This window comes from Hemitrygon akajei, chromosome 7 (genome assembly GCF_048418815.1).
Source record: "Hemitrygon akajei chromosome 7, sHemAka1.3, whole genome shotgun sequence".
NCBI classification, from domain to species: Eukaryota; Metazoa; Chordata; class Chondrichthyes; order Myliobatiformes; family Dasyatidae; genus Hemitrygon; species Hemitrygon akajei.
Genome location: NC_133130.1, coordinates 92,476,919 through 92,497,603, shown reverse-complemented (window position 1 = coordinate 92,497,603; position 20,685 = coordinate 92,476,919). Strand labels below are relative to the sequence as shown.

The window sequence follows — 20,685 nt, the reverse complement described above, 5'->3', positions numbered from 1 at the left end:
GTGACGTGGCAGCAGCTGTCCTTGACATTATCACAGCATCTGACTAATTTAGTGTTGTAAGGCTTTGGTAAAATTGAACTCAATGGAAAATCACTAGGAAAGGTCTCTACTGGCTAATGTGGTTGGCAGCTGTCAATCACCTCAGCCCACAGCTCATCCAGACAAAGTCCTAAACTATTTCATTGATGATCTTTCCATTGTGAGAGGAGTGGGGATATTCATTAGCAGTTGCAGATTTATTGTCAGATAATCGACCAGACCTGCATGCACAGCAAGACCTGGACAGAATTCTGACCTGGGCTGATGAGTGGCAAGCATTGTCTAACCGATGTGTCAGGCAATGGCAGCCTTTAATGAGGGAATCTGCTCACCTTTGCTTCACAGTCACAACATGACCAAATGATGAGCATACTAGGGGTCAAGGCTGAACTGCAACAAGCATGTAAATGAAACTTCTCAGTGACCAAGCATTTCAATCTCGATTCCCACTCCTGTTCCGACATGTCAGTCCTTGGCCTCCTCTTGTGCCAAGATAGGAGGAGCAACACCTTATATTCCATCTGAATAGCCTCCAAATTGATGGCCTTTCTCCCATGGTCTACTCTCCTCTCCTATAGGATTCCTTCTTCTCCAACCATTGACCACTCCCATCCACCTGGCTTCACCTATCACCTTCTAACTATCCTCCTTCCCCTTTCCCCACCATTTTATTTTGACATCTTCCCTCTTCCTTCTCAGTCCTAAAGAGGGGTCTCAGCCTGAAATGTTGACTATTCATTTGCATCGATGCTGCCTGACCTGCTGAATTCCTCCAGTATTTTGTGCGTGTTGCTTTGGATTTCCAGCTCTGCTGGCTTTCTTGTGTTTATGTAAACTGATATCTGCCTATCCTGTGGTGAGCATCTCTACCTCTCAGTCCTTGAGTCTTTCCACCATGTTTGTACTGTCAGTCAGGAATGTGATCCACTTGCAGCTCCAAGAAGTCTGCAGAAGATACTAAAATAGGTGGTATTGTAGATAGCGTGGAACGTTCTGATAAGCTAGGAATGTGAGCTGAGGATTGCCAAATAGCCTTTAATTCAAATAAATGTGAGGTGTTGCATTTTGGGAGATCAAACCAAGGTAGGACTTGTATAGTGAATGGTCAGGCCCTGCGGTGAGTTTTGCAACAGAGGAACCCAGGAATGTAAGTGCATAGTTTGCTGTAAGCAATGCCACAGGGAGATAGCATTATGATGGTGGCATTTTGCATACTGACCTTCATCAGTCACCACATTGAGTAAGGGAGTTGGGAAGTTATATTGCAGTTTATAAAAGACATTGCAGAGGCCACGCTTGGAGTCTTATGTACAGTTTTGGTCATCTTGTTTATAGGAAAGATATTATTAAACTAGAAGGAGAGCCTAGAGCTGGGGGCCTGTGTTACAAAGAGAGGTTGTGTGGATTAGGGCTTTGTTCCCTGGAATTTAGGAGTTTGTGGTGTGACCTGATAAAGGTATACAATATGAGGAGGATCATCAGGGTGAAAGCACCTCGTCTTTTTTCCCAGCGATGGGGATATTAAGTTTAACAGGGCACAGGATTAAGGTCAGAAGTGAGAATTCGATGAAGAAGATCAGGGGCAGCTTCGGGCAAAGGGTGGTGCATTTTTGCAGTGAGCTGCCAGGAACAGTACTTGAGGGAGGCACGTCAGCAACATTTAAAACCATCTAGATAAGTACATGGATAATGGAGATCTAGAGGGCTATGGGGAAACACGGGCTGGTGGGATTAGCTCGCTAGGCAACACGGTCAACATGGATGAGTTTGAGTGAAGTGTCTGCTCCATGCTGTATGAGACTGTATATTTTTGGTTAAGCCATTTGCATTCGCTCTCTTGTTCTTGCTCACCATTTCTCACACATACAACTTACCTTTTTTCCAGGTACTTAGTCGAGAGAGAGAGGTGGTATAAAGGGAATTGAGGCAGTATGAATGGTGGGGCAGATGGTGGGTGAAGCATATTGCCAAGTCTAGGAATCTGAGACCTACTAATAGGAAAGATGGTGTGATGGACTACCTGTGGAAGTTATTGCGGAGTTCGCTTGCCCTACTTGCAAGGAGCCTGCTGGGGCCAGACCCTGGGCTTGGACAAGGTTTGTGTTGGGCCCATGACTCCCAAGCCCAGGTATGAGAAAGAGAAAATCTGTTTCCAAATCTCCGTCTGTGAACATACAGTATCTACCGATTTCAGCACGTTATCACTATTAAATTGGCATTGCTTTTGCACAATTTTGTCTCCAGCTTGCATTTTTTGAATTTAATCCTGCAAATTTGGTAGGGTTTCCCACTGTATTTGCATACCTGATGGAAACTGGGGAATTCAGCAGTCAGCAACTTTTATTCTTTCAAGTTTCCTCCTCCTCGTCTCAGTCTAGGGTTGGGCAGATAAGGACTAATGTTTAAAAGTAGCTTGTGTTCTACAGTTAAATTTTAACCTCTGATACAGTCAGGTCTCATTATAACAGGTTGCTGACGTAATCTGCTAATTGTTTTTTCAAAAAGATGTGGTTTTATTTACCTCAGGACCAACCATTTGTCATTAAAGCTTTTCTATTATAACAAAGAACAAAGCGTACTGAACTCTCTTTGAAGACCACCATGAGTAGCTAATGTACTTTGGATCATTAACTCCTCTGTAGCTGCTGGCAAAATGGTTGTGTGATTGCCGACATGGGAAGCTTTCATGAATAGAGAATCGGCCTCGTTTCTTGGTCAGCTTCACCTCCCTAGACAGTCCAGATGAACCACCTTTCTCTCCTCGGACCACTGCTCCACATTACTTGACCTCAATTTTAACAAACACTGATAAAGGCAACTGGTCAAAGTCAGGGCAGTCCCCAAATCAAAGTTTTCACATGTACACCAATAACTTGGGCATGAACTTTGTCCTTAAGATTATTTCCCTTTCTCGTACTTCCACCCTTCTTTCACCCCTTAATCTTTTGTATTGGGGATGAATTAACCGTTAGTGATATGGCCTTTCCTTAAGAAACTGAAGCCCTGATTCTTCATGGCCTCTTTCCTTAACTGATAAAATGGCATTGAGCTCTCCCTCGACTGCTAAGTAGCCGGAGAGAGAGAGAGCTGTATGCTTAGTGTGCAAAAATCCCCAACATTCAAAGATTCAAAGAACATTTATAATCACAGAATGTATGCAGTAAACAACCCCACAGACAACCATGGAACCAATCTACTCAAAGAAAAACATCAAACTTCAACATTCTTCATTGTTTGATTTCTGAAATTGTCACGCAACAATTGCAAAGTGAAAGTGATATTGATAGGAGGGGTCAGACTTGAGGGAAAAATGGCCTATCCCTGCCTCAAATTTTTGTGTGTCTCTATGCCCATTTATGTAATTATACTCAGCCCTAACCCCTTTCCTAAACCCCGGCTTCTTAAACATTTCCTTTCTAACTAATTCCTTCCCTTGACCTCAGCAGCTGTGCCTTAAATTTTGTTGGTGCCACATCATAATTTCTATTTTTAATCCTCGTCATTTTGCTGTCCTCTTTATAATTAGTTTTTTTGATTTTGTTCATCTTTCTCAATGGCACAACATCATTGAGCCTGATAACCACTCGGGATCTCCATGTTAGATGCACTGCCATCAGCAAATTTAATTTCTGTTTGTGTAGCACCTTTTAATGGAGATGAGCCTCCCAAGACAATCCACAAATGTATCCTGTGTGCAGTTTGACTGAGTCAGGAGAGAGGTTAGGACAACTGCTTAAAACTTTGGCCAAGGCACCAGATGAAAGAAGTGTCTTAAAGACAGAAAGAAGCCCCCAAGTCCAGAGGAGGAAAGCCAAGATCCCGATATACCATCAGCAGTTAGATTAAAATTAGTGATGCCTGATAAGTTACCCCTTGGATAGACTTGTATGGAAACTGAGTTGCTAAGATGCCCCACCTTAGCCTGGTATGTCACACTGTGATGCCAGCTTTCTGCTGTTCCTCTCTCTGAGTTCCCGTTGCAGCTCAAAGGCCAGTTGGCGTGGATGGTTATTGCTCTCTGGCTGGACCAGAGCCAGGCTAGCAAACAGGAACATTACTGCATTGTTTCGGCCTCTTGTTCCCAGCTTCTTCTCCAGGATCCCCTCACCAGAGTAGCTTTAAGTTTCTTAGACCACTTTGATCATTCACATCAAAGCACACTCTGTACTCACACTGACAAACTATTGGTAATAAGTGAACCATTTCAATAATAACGTTTTAAATAAATGCTATAATGTTTTGGAAACAGACGTTGAGTACAAAAGAAAGCCAAGGCAGTGCTTTTATTAAAGAATTACATGGAGTATTTCAGTTATGCATGACAACTTCCATACAATAGATTTATGCCCACGAGCTGTATGTGAATGGGGGCTGTAGTCCGGTTTCATTCTAAGCTTGGGTCACTTATCTTTTGATGGAATGAATGTCAACTTCCTCTGGTTAGGTGTTTCCAAGGTTTCAGGCTGATGTTGTGGTGGGGAAGGTGCCTCTTGTGGATGTCAACTAAAGGCAGTGACAGCTCTCTTCAGTCAGTTCAGGAATGCTACACTGCATTGATGTGTGTGTGAAGATCTTTTACTTGCCAGAATAACATGAAAAGGAATTACTGATGCACACCCTTATTCAGAATAGCTCTTTGACAGAAATAGTTGAATGGCCTTATCCAGAGTGAATGCGTGGAATTGTGTGCTCTGGGGTGTTAGTTAGGGTTTAGTTTTCATTAGTCTTTGTTGTTCATGAAGATCGTGCAACCTTGATTAGATTTGCAGTTTCACTATCTGCCATTGACCAATCCTTCAAGACTAATACGAATGGAAGAAAACCTGCTGAATAGTTGGTGATTATGGAGTGACAACACAGGAGGACCTGAGGAAGGAGTGAGGAGTGGAGGAATGGATGAGAAAGGTGTGAAATGAGTGAAAGTGCTTGATGCAGGAGGGGTGTAGGATTATGAGTTCTTGAAGAGGTATCGAGTGGGAATGTAGGGGTAACTGAAGGTGTAGAGCTGGGGAAATCCAAGCTGTGAGCCATGGTGGATTCCAGGATTGAAATTCTGTGCGGGCAGTAGACACAAGCGACGGTGACCCCTTGGGTACATGGATTGATGAGACTGTAGTTCAAGGCCTAGTGTCTGGGGTCCCAGTCTGGTCTGGAGTTCGGAGTCCTCTTTCATTGTTATTGGCGAGTTCTGAGGTTGATGCTGAAGGTGGGTTGGAAGTCGAGGCCTGATGGCTGGGGCCCTGAATCTGTACACCCACTGGGGAAGGCAAAGCCCAATATCTGCAAGTCAGCAGGTCTGCTGGAGGCCGGAGACCACCTGTCCTGGGGTTGGAGGACTGTCAATGTGCCCGAGTGTGTGGGTAGGTGGGAGGGAGGAATGGGACTTGTTTTGGCCCTTGTTGTGTTATGTGTTGTTCTGCTGAACATTGTGGGCATGCTGTGTTGGGGCCGGAATGTGTGGCGACTCTTGCAGGCTGACCCCAGCACATCCTGTGGTTGTGGTGACTGTTAACGCAAATGACACATTTCAATGTACACTTAGATGTGATAAATAAATGATTCACGTTTCAGTGATTCACATGGCAAACAACTTGCTAGATTGATATTTGAGAGGAGGTCAGTGGGAACTAACTTGTCGTTGCTCATAGAGACAGAAGCACCAGGAGCAGGTATAGGCCAAGTAGCTCCTTGACACTATTCCACCACTCAATAAGACTGTGGCTAATTTGATCTTGGCTGCTGCCACACTTTCCTGTTAGTTTCTCGTTTGCTCTAACATCCTAAAGTTTGTCTGTTTCAGCCCTGAGTGCATTTGTTAATCCTTTCTGGGGCAGGATGGTCCAAAGGTTCGTGACTCATGGAGAAGCAAGTGCAGACTGCTGAAGGATTGGATTATGGTCAGGTAGCATCCGTAGAGAGAAATGGACAGTGGACGTTTCAGGTCAGGACCCTTCATCTGGAAAAGCAAATCTTCTAATCTCTAACATAAGTGGACAATTCTGGAAGTGTTCCCCATTGATCCAGGTACAACCCCTCCAATGAGAGGAGAATTCTACTGTGACAAAACTCTTCTGAATTTAATACTTCCTAACAAGATCACATATTATCCGTTCACTTATTAGGTCAATTTTTTTACCTTGTTTGTTCCAAGTAGAGCGTTTTCATCCACATCCTGTGTCTTTAGTGAGGAAAAGGTTATACTCTGTTCCAATGAATCTAAGGCTTTTCACGTCATTCCCAAAACTGTGCCCAGCACTCATACTGTGAGTTCTGTTTTGTAACTTCAAAACATTGGCTTTGCGATGGCCATTCCGTTTCTGTCCCCTCTTGAGTGGGGGAAAGATTGTGCAGCGTGTTCAGCAGATGAGATGGCTGTGTTGCATTGACCCCAATATTGCATTAGCCTTTTTGTTATACCCGTCCAGGTCACCTATTTTTTTGATGCATGCGCATTTATTTGGAGCTCCAGTGCTTCCAGCTTTTCAGCATTCAGGCAGTACTTTGTACTAGAACAACACACGCGAAATGCTGGAGGAACTCAGCAAGTGAGGCAGCATCTATGGAGGGAAATAAACAGCTGATGTTTCGGGCTGGGACCCTTCATCAGGACTGGTGGTATCCTGGCAGAGCTGTTCTATTCCTCTGCCCTTGGTGACGAGGTAAAGGAATGCTTCCATCTTAACCGGGCTTTGGGCACCTGCACCCTGTGTAACAAGACCTGCTCTGTAATAGTTAATCGGACTGGGCCATCATGAATGCACATTCTGAGGCTGGGTGACTCCCATAACGTCCACAGTAAAGCCTCGCTCCTTTTACACCCATGTGCCCTTCCTTGTGCAGCATACTCATGACTTGGCTGTGAGGAAGATCAGGCCACTACTCCTGTCTCTGCAGCTTCACTTCCTGCCTTCCGTGAGTCCGCCTCATGTTCTTAATGCCATCTCTAGGCTGGGGGCTTTTCCACTGGACATGAGAACATAAGAAACAGGAGCAGGAGTAGGCCATCCGGCCCGTCGAGCCTGCCCCGCCATTCAATAAAATCATGGCTGATCTGGCCATGGACTCATCCTCATCAACCTGCCTTTTCCCCTTAACCCTTACTTCCCCTACTATGCAAAAATCTATCCAACCTTTTCTTAAATATGTTTACTGAGGTAGCCTCCACTGCTTCATTGGGCACGCTAAATAGTTTTGGTTGTTTTCTTTTGAGCAAAGATGACTAAAGGGAAAACTATTTACAAATCTGAACAATAATGATAGAGTCGATAAACTGGTTGAAGGGACAGCCAATGGTAAATGTAGATAATTGGCAAAAAAATAAGCTTGAGGTAGATGAGGAGTCTGAGTTATATGCTGTAAGAACCTATCGCTATAGCAAGTTCAGCAAGAACATATGCTTGTAACCTTTAAGAACTTATGATGAAGATTAAAAAGATTAGTTTTATTTGTCACGTGCACCTCAAAACATACAGTGAAATGTGTAATTTGCGACAGCGACCAGCGCAGTCCGAGGATGTGCTGGGAGCCATGCTTGTGACACCAACATGGCATGCCACAACTTGCCCCTTTGGAATGTATGTGGGGTAAGAGCAGGGTACCCAGAGGAAACCCACTCCATCCCAGGGATGAAGTACAAGCAGACAGCGGTGGAATTGAACCCAAATAGCTGGCTATATATAGCAGTGCATTAACCACTGTGCCGCCACCTTATGAGCCATCCAATAACACAGTTATTCCCGGCTCTCAAATTCTTAACACATAAAAGTACCCAAGAATACAATACAAATAAATAAAGCAGAAGAGTGCTCTTAATCTTATGTAAAAGGCAAACACAAAATCTTTGTGAGTTACAGTATATAAAAAAAGTCAAATAACTCTGGGTACCGGAGTTGTAAAATGAAAACACAAAATGGTGGAAATGCTCAGCAGGTCAGATAGCATCTATGGAGAGAGAAATAACATTAATATTTCAGGTTAATGACGTTTCACCATAATCGTATATATTTTAGTGTATGTTACGTGACCTAAGGTAGATTGTAGCAGGATATAGATTTTTGGTATCGGTCAATGACTATGAAGATAGCCTGTGAATTATGAATGTCTCATTCTGGATTGAAAAGCATGAATTTTCTTGTTTTATTTGAGTAGAACTAAAACAAAAATAACAGTAACGTGAGTAATGCAGTTTGTTAGTCTGCCTCAACTTTGACCAATGAACAACTTTCTTAATTAGGAGCAACTGAACCGTGAAGATCAAAACTGCGGAGTACATTAAATGGAAACAAAAGCAATCAGTAAAGTGATAGTTAAATCTGAAATGGAAAGTAAACTAAACCAGGGGTGGTGGACTCAGAGAGGCCCACCCACACAATAGTGCATCGATAAAGTAGGCAGATACTGTACGCATGAGCCCTGCTCAATAGAGCTGAATAGTTGAACCTACTAGGGCTAAGCCTTCCTTGGCTGTGATCCCAGTAGTCACACCCTCTACTGTGGGCACAATATGTACCTGGCAGGTTCACAGTATCAGGATATCGGACGACTCTGCCTAGTTGGACTCAGAGGTTTCTACTATGTCCCAATCATTCTCCATTGTGCAGTGGCTATTGCAGCAAAGTAACCGGGGCTTGAGACGTTAAGCAAGGCTCAGACATCTGCTTGGACCCAGAGAACCATTCAAGGAAGAATAGGGCATTCCCCTCTCCCCTGCAAAGTATCTCCAAACCATTCCACAGCAACTTATCTGGTGGTACAATTGTAATTGAACACAGTCACTGTATTTCATTAAAATATAATTGTAATCCCTTTGAGACATCCCAAGACCATAAAAGACTCTCAATAGATACAAGTCATTTCTTTATTTATTCATAATTATTCCTAATCTGGGCACACCATCATCCTTCCTCTGGTGGCATGTCTTTGCCACTTCTGGAGGCTGGTATGCCTCCTCTTCACTGCGTATGTTAAATTTAGATTACACCCTACTGAGAATAGAGAGATGAGAACCCTCGTTTTTCGTCACCTCCCCTTCCCTTTGAGGTATGTTTAAGGCAGAACAAGGTGTAGTGCCAGGTCACAATTCCTAGAAATGATCAGTAAGGGTGACAGGCGGACATGTGTAGATCTTGCCCCTCTTCCCAGCATTCCTGCTGCACTTTTGCTGTCAATTAAGTTGGAGGAAAGAGAGACCACTTTCAAATATGGTAACTCAGAAGTGAAGACCAGAAACTTATGGAAGCAATGCGAAAAGTCTTGAAGGGGACTTTAGAAAAAATGTGTTGGATTCACTCATTAGGGCAATACCTAAACTGAGAACATAGAACATAGAATACTACAGTACAGTACAGTACAGTACAGGCCTTTTGGCTCACAATATTGTGCTGTCCATTTAACCTGCTCTAAGATAAATCTAGCCTTCCCCTTCTACATAACCCTCCCTTTTCTATCATCCATGTGCCTACTAAAAAATTTCTTAGAAGTCCCAAACGCATCTGCCTCTACGAACAACACAGGCAGGGTGTTCCATACACCCACCACTCTCTGTGTAGGTTTAAAAAAAACATACATCTGGCTTCCCCCCATACTTTCCTTCAATCATCTTAAAATTACACCCCTGATATTAGCCATTTCCACCTTTGGAAAAGGTACTGGCTATCCACTCGATCTATGCCTTGTATCATCTTGTACACCTCTATCAAGTTGCGTCTCATTTCCTTCTCATCTCATCACGCTCAACCTACCCTCATGAGATATGTTCTCTAATCCAGGCAGCATCCTGATAAGTCTCCTCCACACCCTCCTATAATGAGGTGACCAGAACTGAACACAATACTCCAAGTGTGGTCTAACCAGGCTTATATAGAAATGCAACATTAGCTGGCAGCTCTATTTAATTTTTAGGAATGTCAGAATAGCCTGGAGATCTTTCCTGTGACAAAAAAGGATGAAAGGAGATCTGAGGTGATAAGATTCTGATAAGATTTGTGAGGGTGGATGTTATCTTAACAGTGGAACAAATGGAGGAGAAGGTGGCTTTCGGTGAGTGGAATACACAAAGATTTCTGCAGCGCATTTGTCAGATGCCGTTATGTTAACGCTTTATTTCTGGAATTAACTAGTTTCTGGTTAGGGTTGGAACGCTGATGATGCTTCAGTCTGCCCCACACCCTACTGATGTCAAGACAGGCATGACATTTGATTGACTCATAACCTGGTTCTGCAGGTGAACTAGTCTGGCAAAGAGGCTAGTTAGTTCACTCCTGCAGTTCTTCTGCTTGTATTTCCCCTTGAAAGTCACCGGCTCTGTACAAAACAGGTGCAGCCGGCTTGCCTTATGGCAGGTAAACAGCCACAGGACAGGTGAATCTTGGCAACTACCTTGGAACATTGTACGAGATCAGCTGGTTACAGATCACCTGAGCACTCATAAATTTGTAACCTGTCAGACTGAAGGGCTGCAGCTGCCTTTAGAGCCACATGTGTGCATTGGATTACACCCAGCCTGTGCGGGGAGGTCAGCCAGAGCCACTATTCTTTGCAGGCACCCATTCTGACTAGCCTAATTAATAGCAAAGTTCATGTAATTCATAGCTCTGGAATTCAAGGAGTCTCCTGTTACCATCAATCTGGACAGGTGGACAATAACAGAAAGAGTTGTGGAAGAGTAAGGAAAAGACCATAGTGTTGTGCCAACATTTTGACCTACTCTAAGATCAATTGGACCCTTCCCTCCTACATAACCTTCCATTTTCTATCATCTATCTGCCTATCCAAGAGTTTCTTAAATGTCCCTAATGCATCTGCCTTACTTGCCAGACCTGGTGGGGCACTCCTCACACCCACCACTCTCTATGTAAAAACACTTCTGACATCCCCTCTATACTTCCCCCCAATCACTTTAAAATTATGCCCCCCCCCCCCATATTAGCCATTTGCACCCTGGGAATAGGTCTCCAGTTGTCCACTCGATCAATGACTCTGATCATCGTGCACTCTGACAAGTTACCTTTCATTCTCCTTTGTTCCATAGAGAAAAGCCCTAGCTCACTCAACCTATCGTCTTCTAAGAAACAATCTCTTCTAACCAACCTAGCCCAAGAAAAAGGCCAAACAAGGCACGAGGCAGCAGGATAAGTGGTGGGGTGCTGCACAGTGTAGGGGAACAGGGAATTCCTGGAATGCATATGCACAATCCCAAAAGTTCATAGGGAAGGCAATGAAATATATGGGTTACATTGCTTTGCTGACTAAAACATTGAATATATGAGCAAGATTGATGAGCCAGATCTGTGCAAAAAATTTATTTGGCTGGGACTTGAGCAGACTCATTTATATTTTGTACTTCATTATGAATAGGAGGCCAGTCAGCTTGTTAAACTAATGCCAGCTCTATGAGCAATCCTGTCACGCCTATAGCCCCCACTGAGTCCCATTCTCCCTTGCATACCGAGCAACCCCACCCTTACTTTCCTTTCACACACGTACTCTGGAAGCAACTTCCAGTGGCCGGTTAACCTACCAGCACGTCTGTGGAACGTGGGAAGGAACAGGAACACACAAGGGAACTCACACAGTCAGAGGAAGGTTTGCAGACTCCACACAGACAGCACCTGAAGGCAAAGATTATCCCGCCCTTTTATTTGAATTAGAAAGGAGGTGATGGCACTGGAGATGGTGTTTAGGAGGCTTAAGATCTGGAGAATTTTAGGCTACATCCACACTACACCGGATAATTTTGAAAACGCCGGTTTCGCATAAAACGATAGGCGTCCACACTATGCGTTTTTAAAAATATCTTTGTCCACATTGAAACGGATATTTCGGCAAATCTCCTCCTACTGCGCATGTGCAGGACACATCTACCGAAAACAAGCGACATGTTTGGTGTCGAATCTCACTGTGAAAGATGGTGCGTGTTTGTTCAGTTACAGACTAGAAAAACTTAAACGATGGACAGCTGTTGGCTCTCGTGCAGGAGGACTTAAATGTGGAAAAAAAACAAATACTGGAGTGTATGGAGGCAACCAACAGGGAGTTCACGGACAGATTGACCCGGCTGACGACGAACATTGAAAAACTAACTCTGTTGCATTAATAAAGCACATCGTTAAATGTGTAAAACATGTCTGCATCAGTGTTATCTTGTATTTACATACAATGTTACATTAGGCTGTTACACATCTATTGTCAGAGAAGTACTTGCATAAATAGGTAAACCACCTTCATACGAGCAAGGACAGAAAACAGGGCAAAGTGAGTATACTTATTTATTCAGTAAGTTATGGGTCAAAGTATTTGGTGAGTACATTTCTAAATCTTCTGGCTTCAGTCTCGTTGCCATCTGTACTGAAATTGTTAGGTTGTGTTCAGGAAAACAATGAAATGGCGCGCTGCTGTCTGACAGCGTTTTCAGATTTCTCCGGTTACCCCATCCACACTGATCTGCCCCAAGCGGTGTTTTCAAAAATACACACCTTGGACAGCGTTTCTGAAAAGCTCCGGTTTCGGGGGATGAAAACGTCATTTTAGTGTGGACAAAGGGTAAAAACGAAGAGGAAAAGCTTGGGTTACCGATTTATCCAGTGTAGTGTGGACGTAGCCTTAGTTAAGAAGAGAGATTACTACTCTGGTATAAGTTCCTTCAGAAAAGGAGTGGAAGGGAGGACGTTTAATGGAGGTCTCAAAAGGATGTAAAGGAAGGTCATTTTAATCCCTTTGCAGTGGGAACAGTAAGTGATGAATGTGTATTTCAGGAAACTGGTAGAACGGTACGAAAAGAATCGAAGGAATTTTTCATGCATGGTGCCTCTTAGAATGGGGTCTCATGTGGCCTTCTGATTTTGGAGCCGGAGGCCCTCAAATACACACTTGTCACACCAAAGTTCACAGTAAATTTATTATCAAAATATGTATATGTGACTATATACAACCCTGAGATTCATTTTCTTGCCGGCATTCACAGGAAAAGGGAAATACAATAGGATTTTATGAAAAACTATACCTAAACAAAGACTGACAGACAACCAATGTGCAACTGAAGGAAAACTGTAAATAAAAGTAATACTGAGAGCATGAGTTGTAAAGAGCCCTTGAGTATTAGTTTGTAGATCATAGGATGAGTGCAGGGTATCACCATCCCATTACCATGCCTTTACAGGCACTTAAGTTCCTAGGCTGAAGTCACCGTCTTTACACCTCTCTTACTCTCACCCTACACTCAAGCTTTCATTTCAGATCCCCTTCCCAAAGTAAATGGACTTGGGTAAACATTAACCCAATTCCTATTGACTGCTTAATCAGAGCCATCAATCCCAATGAATTTCTGCTAAGCCTAATTATTGCAAAACCTAGGTTGTTCCCTGGATTTCATAGTTCCATTTAACAAATAACTAACAATTTAAAAATTCTAATTAATGCAGTTAGAATTAGTACAAGAACATCCAGCAGGATATCATAAAGTATTTTATTTATGAAGTAGTTAAAAGATGGAGCTGGTGTTAGAGACCATGATGGGTGAGATGGACGTATTTCAATTGGGCATGCAGATCAAGAAATATGGAGCAACAGAAAATAAATGAGATGTAGACTGAAGGTTTGGATGTCTTCATACTCTGGTGTCAGGATTCCGGCAGCTCACGTAATGGGCAGAAACCTGATGGAAACCAAGTTTGGGTGCCACAGTGGTGTAGCAGTTAACACGACGCTGTTACAGCCCGGGGCATCGGAATTCAGGGTTCAATTCCAGCATCCTCTCTGAAGAGTTTCTACGTCCTACCCGTGGAATGCGTGTGTTTTCTCTGGGTGCTCTAGTTTCTTCCCACAAGTCCAAGGTGTACCAGTTAGTAGGTTAATTGGTCATTGTAAATTGTCCTGTGATTGGGCGAAGGTTAGATCAAGGGGTGCTAGGTGGCATGGCTCGAAGTGCCAGAAGAGCCTATTCTGAGCTGTACCTCTCTAAATAAAAATAAATAAACAAACTTTCTTTCTGCCAACTCCATCTTTCCACTTACAAATAACCCCAAAACTGTTTGAAGAAAGATGGGAATTCCTCATCCGATCATGTTTTGAACTGTGAGACCATGGTTGAGCCACAATTCAAATTTAACGATTTCTTACTTGACATTGTGTTAATGAATTTCTTTGTTAGATTTGATCTGAATAAACTCCTGGTTAATTCTGGCCTTTTCTTGAAACAAATGCTTTTTGATTTATTTAAGTTGAAAAGTTATTGTTGGCCAAGCAGAAGAAGGAAAAGACGTGGCCAAGTAGAACGTTGGCAGATTTTGTTCATTGTTTAAAATGGGACACTTGCAGTTAACCGGTTGGTGGATTAGAGTAGTGACTGGTGCGGCACTGGAGGGATTTGATAGAAAGGATGCATATAGTGTCATGGCTGGAAGACTGGGAGGAATGGTGAACTAGGATCTCCACCTCTAATCTCCCCAAATGTGTCTCCTAATATCATCAAGCCTGAGTTTCCAGTGCAGAGGATGTTCAAGGGCTTGTCCTTTACCTGGGATGTTAAAGAAGGTCCAATTAGCCCTTGGTAGTGGATTCAAATTAATACTGATACATTTCATAGAGGAATTCTCCTAGAATTATGGCTAATATAAATTTCTCAGCTGACATATAAAAAGAGATGACATTATTATTATTATCATCATATTTCCACTTGTGGGACTTGCTGTGCACATCAACTGCAACACCTCAATCAGCAATAACTGATTGTGAAAGTACATGTAGGTTGCAAAGTGTTATGTGATGCCTTCAGATTGTGAACTGTGCTGTGTAAATTCAGCTTTCCTTGTCTCCCTTGCTTTCTGCACTCCAAGTTAGTTGAACTGTTCACCTATGCCTAAGTAGTCAGGAAGGAGCCTAGTTGCAATGTGACTAACACAGATCTTCCACAGCTCATTGTTCCTCAATTAACACTGCCTGTTTTCCTTGCAGGTCAGTTGCAGCCATTGCACTTTGCTTTGTAGCTCTCATAGCCCAGAGAGTGCGGGCTATCATCCTCTCTTCTGTTTTGTCTTGCCAGGCATCCGTAAGGATCGTAGGGGTGGCCGGATGTTGAAGCACAAACGGAGGAAAGATGAGAAGGATCAGGTCATTAAAGGTCCCGGGGTCACCAGCCGCCCCACTTCCAGCAGCATAAATGTGACGCAGAGGAACGCCAGGCAGAACTTGGTGATGGGAATGACGTCAGACGAGATTCTCAGTACCTTGATGGATGCCGAGCCTCCCATCGTTTACTCTGAGCATGACCCCAGCAAGCCCTTTACCGAGGCATCCATGATGACTTTGCTAACGAACCTGGCTGATAAGGAACTGGTGCATATGATTATTTGGGCAAAGAAAGTTCCAGGTAGGATCATAGAACTTTGATAGTGACCAAGACATTGCATTCTGTAAATCATACGAATAAAATCACAAGGCGATCCTGTGCTGATGAAAGGCAGAGATTTATTAGGATGGTTGGAGAAAGTGCAGTGTTTGTCACATTTAATAACAAATTTTCATCCGAAGGTATGTGACTTTGTTCCAGAGCTACCCTATGGACTGTTTGCGCTTTTGGTATGAAGACAATACGCTCGCTTAACCTGACAGGACAGTCCCTGCCAAAACCTTAGGCCTCGAATGGCTTCAGTCTGACAGAAATTTCAGATTATTTCTGATCCGACTTTGATGATTAGATGTCTTGTTATTAGCTTCAGTGAGTGCCAGCATCCTTCAAATATAATAGATCTGTCTAGTTTGGGTTGTTAAGAACTATGTAGAGCTGTGCCTAATAATTCAAAGCAAAGAGAAGTGTGGATGACAGTAAGTGTTCATTTTGTCAAGAGCTTGCATATTTGGCATCATCACAAATTCTTAACAGGCAGCTTAGGGAAAGATCTCAGCCGCAACATTTTGTTGCAATTAAGATCATGAATTATTACCAAGAATTAAAACAGAGAGAGGGGGATTAGGTGGGATGGATTTCATGCACATGTGCCCACATAAACTGGATGTCCTGAGCTTCCTATTCGAGTGCGCGTGTGTGGTGTGCGCACGTGCTTTTAGTGTCATACCCCCTCCCTGCAGTCTTCTGAGTTCATGGCCATATTAGTCCACCCATGTAGACAAATCTCTGTCCAGCACTTAGAGCAGCAACAAAGCAGTGGTCTGTGTTCCTTACTCTGGTTGTGCAGTTATCTTCCTCATTTTTGAACTGGAATCTCTGAATGATTGCATGCAGCTTTTTAAACAAATCAAATTTGTGCTTGACTCTTGGAAAAGTAACCATGGCATAGTGGTGAGGTGACTAGGCAGCACCACCCAGACTATTGACGGAGCATGAGTGAGTATACTTCAGAGCATTTCAAGCATGAAGTCTTGAGCTGTTCTAAGGGTGCTAGCCCTTCTTAAATACAAGCCAATTTTTTTCTGCCAATTGTACAGCAAGGTGCTTCAGTTCCAGTTACAGGAAATCTCACAGCTCAGTACCAGGTTTATACAGCATAACTAATCCAAACTAATCCATGGTTGGTTCAGCACTGCGATCTTCCTTTTTCATCTTAGCTCTATTCCCTACTCCTTCACTACCTTATGCCACCATCCATCTGATAATTGTACTCCTCACCGTGACCAGTTGCAGTGTTGTGACTTCCACAGGTTCACCAGACTTTGGGTCAAAACACTTCTTGCTGAGTTTTCTAGCAATCAGCTCACTTTCACAACCTCTTCTCCACAAGTAAGAAGCCCTGGTGTAGAAATATTACTGCTTTCTGTTCTTTATCAAAACCTGATTCAGACTCTCCATAAGCGTGATGTGCCAGGGCACGGGCATCACAAGACCCTTGCAGTGATAACACACTCACAAGCCACACATTCTGATGCCATATTATCAGAATCAGGTTTAATATCACTGGCACATGTTTCAAAGTTCGAAGAATGTATACCGTAAGTTAGACGACCATGAGATATGTTTGCTTGCAGGCAGTCACGTAGCAATGTTGTGAAATTTCTTGTTTTGTGACAGTACTACAATGCAATACATAATTAAAAAACTATGAATTATTATAAGAAATACAGTATATATATAAAATTAGTGCAAAAAGAGAGAGAGGAAATAAAAAGGAGGTACTGTACATACACCTTATATTTTGTCTGGGTAGCCTCCAACCTGCTGGCATGAACATTGATTTCTCGAACTTCCAGTAATGCCCCCCCTTCACCATTCCCCATCCCCCATCCCCTTTTCCCTCTCTCACATCTCCTTACCTGTCCATCACCTCCCTCTGGTACTCCTCCCCATTTTCTTTCTTCCATAGCCTTCAGTGCTCTCCTATTAGATTCCCTCTTCTCCAGCCCTATATCTCTTTTACCAATCAACTTCCCAGCTCTTTACTTCACCCCCCCCCCCAGTTTCACCCATCACCTTGTGTTTCCCCTCCCCCCCCCCCCCCCACCTTCTAACTCTACACCTAATCTTTTTTCCCTCCAGTCCTGCTGAAGGGTCTGGGCCTGAAACATCGACAGCACTTTTATCCATGGATGCTGCCTGGCCTGCTGAGTTCCTCCAGCATTTTGTGTGTGTTGCTTGGATTTCCAGCATCTGCAGATTCTCTCTTGTTTGTACTATACATGGATTCATTATTCTGTTCACATGAAGTATACACACTGGGACAAGCCTTAATGAGACATTTGAGCTTTGCTTTTGTGTTAATTAAAGGGGGCCAGACCTTACCTGGTCTATCATGGGGAAGTTCAGAATTGAAATAGGCTTCGACTTTCAGTTAAGCTCCCATTCCTTGCCTATCCATCAGCACCGACTTCCTGACCACCTATCACAGTAAATGTTTGTTCCTCCCACTGATCCCTATTCCAATCCTCCCCCACCAGACTAGCATCAGTTTTCTCTGATGGCCTTGACTACTTCTTTCTAATCCCTGTCAGATTCTACTTTTTCACTCATCCCCAGCTCCTTACCTTCCCTGACTAACTTAATCCCCGAACTTTGATTCCCTTCCCGACACTTGTTTTATTATCTTTCTGTGAACTGTGCCTGTCAAAAGAGGTATTCAGGCAGAGAATGGCCTCACCAGTGTAGTCCAAAGGAAAGCTTATGAAGCAACACATTTGGCATCAGCTTGGCTGCAGGAGCTGCCGGAAGGATGTTCAACGACGTCCAGCCGCCTTAGGGTCTCCACTCCCGACTTGCTGTCTGGATTCACTCTCATAGCCTCTCTCCCGAGGCTGCCCACAAATCAGTGGGGCTATTTACCCATAGCTGGGGATCTGGTTCATCTCCACACCCCAGTGGTCCAGCGTGCGATGTGTGCAGGGGCCAGACCTCCCCCCGTCAGCCCGAGTCCGAAAGGAGTTCAGTTTCCGTGTGTCGCCAGTGAGGCGGCCCTACGTGAGGCTTGCTGTCGGAGAGGCTGTGTACTGGCAGGGAGAGACCTACACATTCAGCTCTCCCTTTTGCATGACTGCTAGCCAGCGATGGGAGCTGAAAGTGACAGCGACAAGCACTACCCCACTACACGACCACTCGAGATGCATCACAACAACCATTTTGACACCACACTATATAATACAGCTATTACATACAGAAATCCAGAGCAGGGTAAATTTTTAAGTTGTTCCGCTGTGGCCTAAAGTTTCAATTGCTGTGGAGGATTTATTATCAGTGTGGGATAAGTCTTCCCTGACAAAGGGAACCACTCTGCGTGGCAGATGCGACTTCCTGTGAACACAGTCGCAGGTTCGGGCCCTCCTCTGTGGTGGTTGTAGGAGTGGACTCCAAAATTGCAGGAAGTGGTTCTGACAGAGGTAGCCACCTTTCTTCTTCTTCTAGTTTGTGTGTTTTCATCTTGGGAATGTACATTCAGTTCACCGGAGTATTATTTTATTAATCTTTCTAGTGCTCCCTTTTCTGCTCCTCTTGGTCTCCTCCTTGACATCGTCTGACAAATTCTCTCTTTTCAGCTCTCCATTGAGTCCTTTCTTTTAGGCCTTGCATTCATCCAGATGGACTTGGTTTTCGCGTCTACTTGTGCAGGAGGCTTTCTGTCTCCCGCCTGAAGTTTATGTAATAAACTTAATGTATGCAGAGTAAATTCTGGCACCTGACATTCACAAAAGGCAATTGTTTGCAACTTCCCTGAAACTCCTTGAACTCACTTCCAGCTTAAAGCCAAGCCACGCTTCATAAGTAACTGCCTGGTTAACCTATCAGAAGCTTTCTCAGATACAATGCCTATGAGAAGTATTCACCCACCTTGGAAATTTTCATGTTTTATTGTTTTACAACTTTGAGTCACAGTGGATTTAATTTGGCTTTTTTGACACTGATCAACAGAAAAAGACTCTTAGAGTCAAAGTAAAACAGATATCTACAAAGCGATCTAAATACACTACAAACATAAAATAAAATAATTGATTGCGTAAGTAATCAACCCCTTCAAGTCAGTATTTAGTAGATGCACCTTTGGCAGCAACTACAGCCTTGAGTCTGTGTGGATAAGTCTATCAGCTTTGCACATCCACACACTGCAATTCTTCCCCATTCTTCCATTACAAAACTTTTTAAGCTCTGTCAGATCGCAGGGGGATTGTGAGTGAACAGCCCTTTTCAAGTCCAGCCACAAACACTCAATTAGATTGAGGTCTGGATTCTGACTTGGCCACTCCAGGACAATAACTTTGTTGTTTTTAAGCCATTCCTGTGTAGCTTTGGCATTACACTTGTGGTTATTGTCTTGCTGAAGAATGAATCTTCTCCCAAGTCTCAGTTCTTTTGCAGACTGCATCAGGTTTTCCTCCAGGAATTTTGTTGCATTCATTTTACCCTCTACCTTCACAAGCCTTCCAGGGCCTGCTGCAGTGAATCATCCCCACAGCGTGATGCAGCCACCACCACGCTTCACGGTAGGGATAGTGTGTTTTTGATGATGTGCGATGTTTGGCTTATGACAAACATAGTGTGATAGTCTGATGGCCAAAAAGTTCAATTTTGTTTTCATCAGACCACAGAACCTTCTTCCAGCTGCCTTCAGACAAACTCTGACATTTGGCAAACTTTAGTTGAGATTTCATGTGAGTTTTTTTCAACAGTGAGTTTATTTTTGCCACTCTCCCATGAAGCTGTGACTGGTGAAGCACCCAGGCAACAGTTGTATGCGCAGTCTCTCCCATCTCAGCCACTGAAACTTGTAACTCCTTGATGCACCATCAATAACTCTCGGAGACGTGAGGTGAGATATAGGCTTGAACAAGCAGCAATTGACCACCACACTACATCCTGGAGACTGAGGCCGGGGCTGTGTCTCCAATCGCCTTTATACCGGGGTCTGTGGGAGGAGCCACAGGAGCAGTCAGCAGGGGTCTGTGGGAGGAGCCACAGGAGCAGTCAGCAGGGGGGGGGGGGGGGCGTGTCCAGACAGGTATATGTAGTTCACCACACTCCTCCAAAGTTGTCATCGGTCCCTTGGTGGCCTCTCTCACTAGTCCCCTTTTTGCACGGTCACTCAGTTTTTGAGGACACCCAGCTCTAGGCAGACTTACAGCCATGCCATATACTTTCCATTTCTTAATAAATTGACTTAACTGTACTCAAAGGGATATTCAGTGACTTGGAAATTTTCTTATATCCATCTCCTG

The 20,685-nt window shown here is 43.7% G+C and overlaps 1 protein-coding gene across 2 annotated transcripts in view; it reads left to right on the top strand.

Moving 5' to 3' along the window:
* The window catches only part of esr1 (estrogen receptor 1), a 207,532-nt gene that overhangs the window by 96,265 nt on the left and 90,582 nt on the right, over positions 1-20,685 (top strand). For both annotated transcript variants that reach the window (XM_073051431.1, XM_073051430.1), the window contains exon 4: positions 15,077-15,403. In XM_073051431.1, coding sequence (XP_072907532.1) covers positions 15,077-15,403 — 327 coding nt within the window. The remainder of the gene's footprint in view (positions 1-15,076; positions 15,404-20,685) is intronic.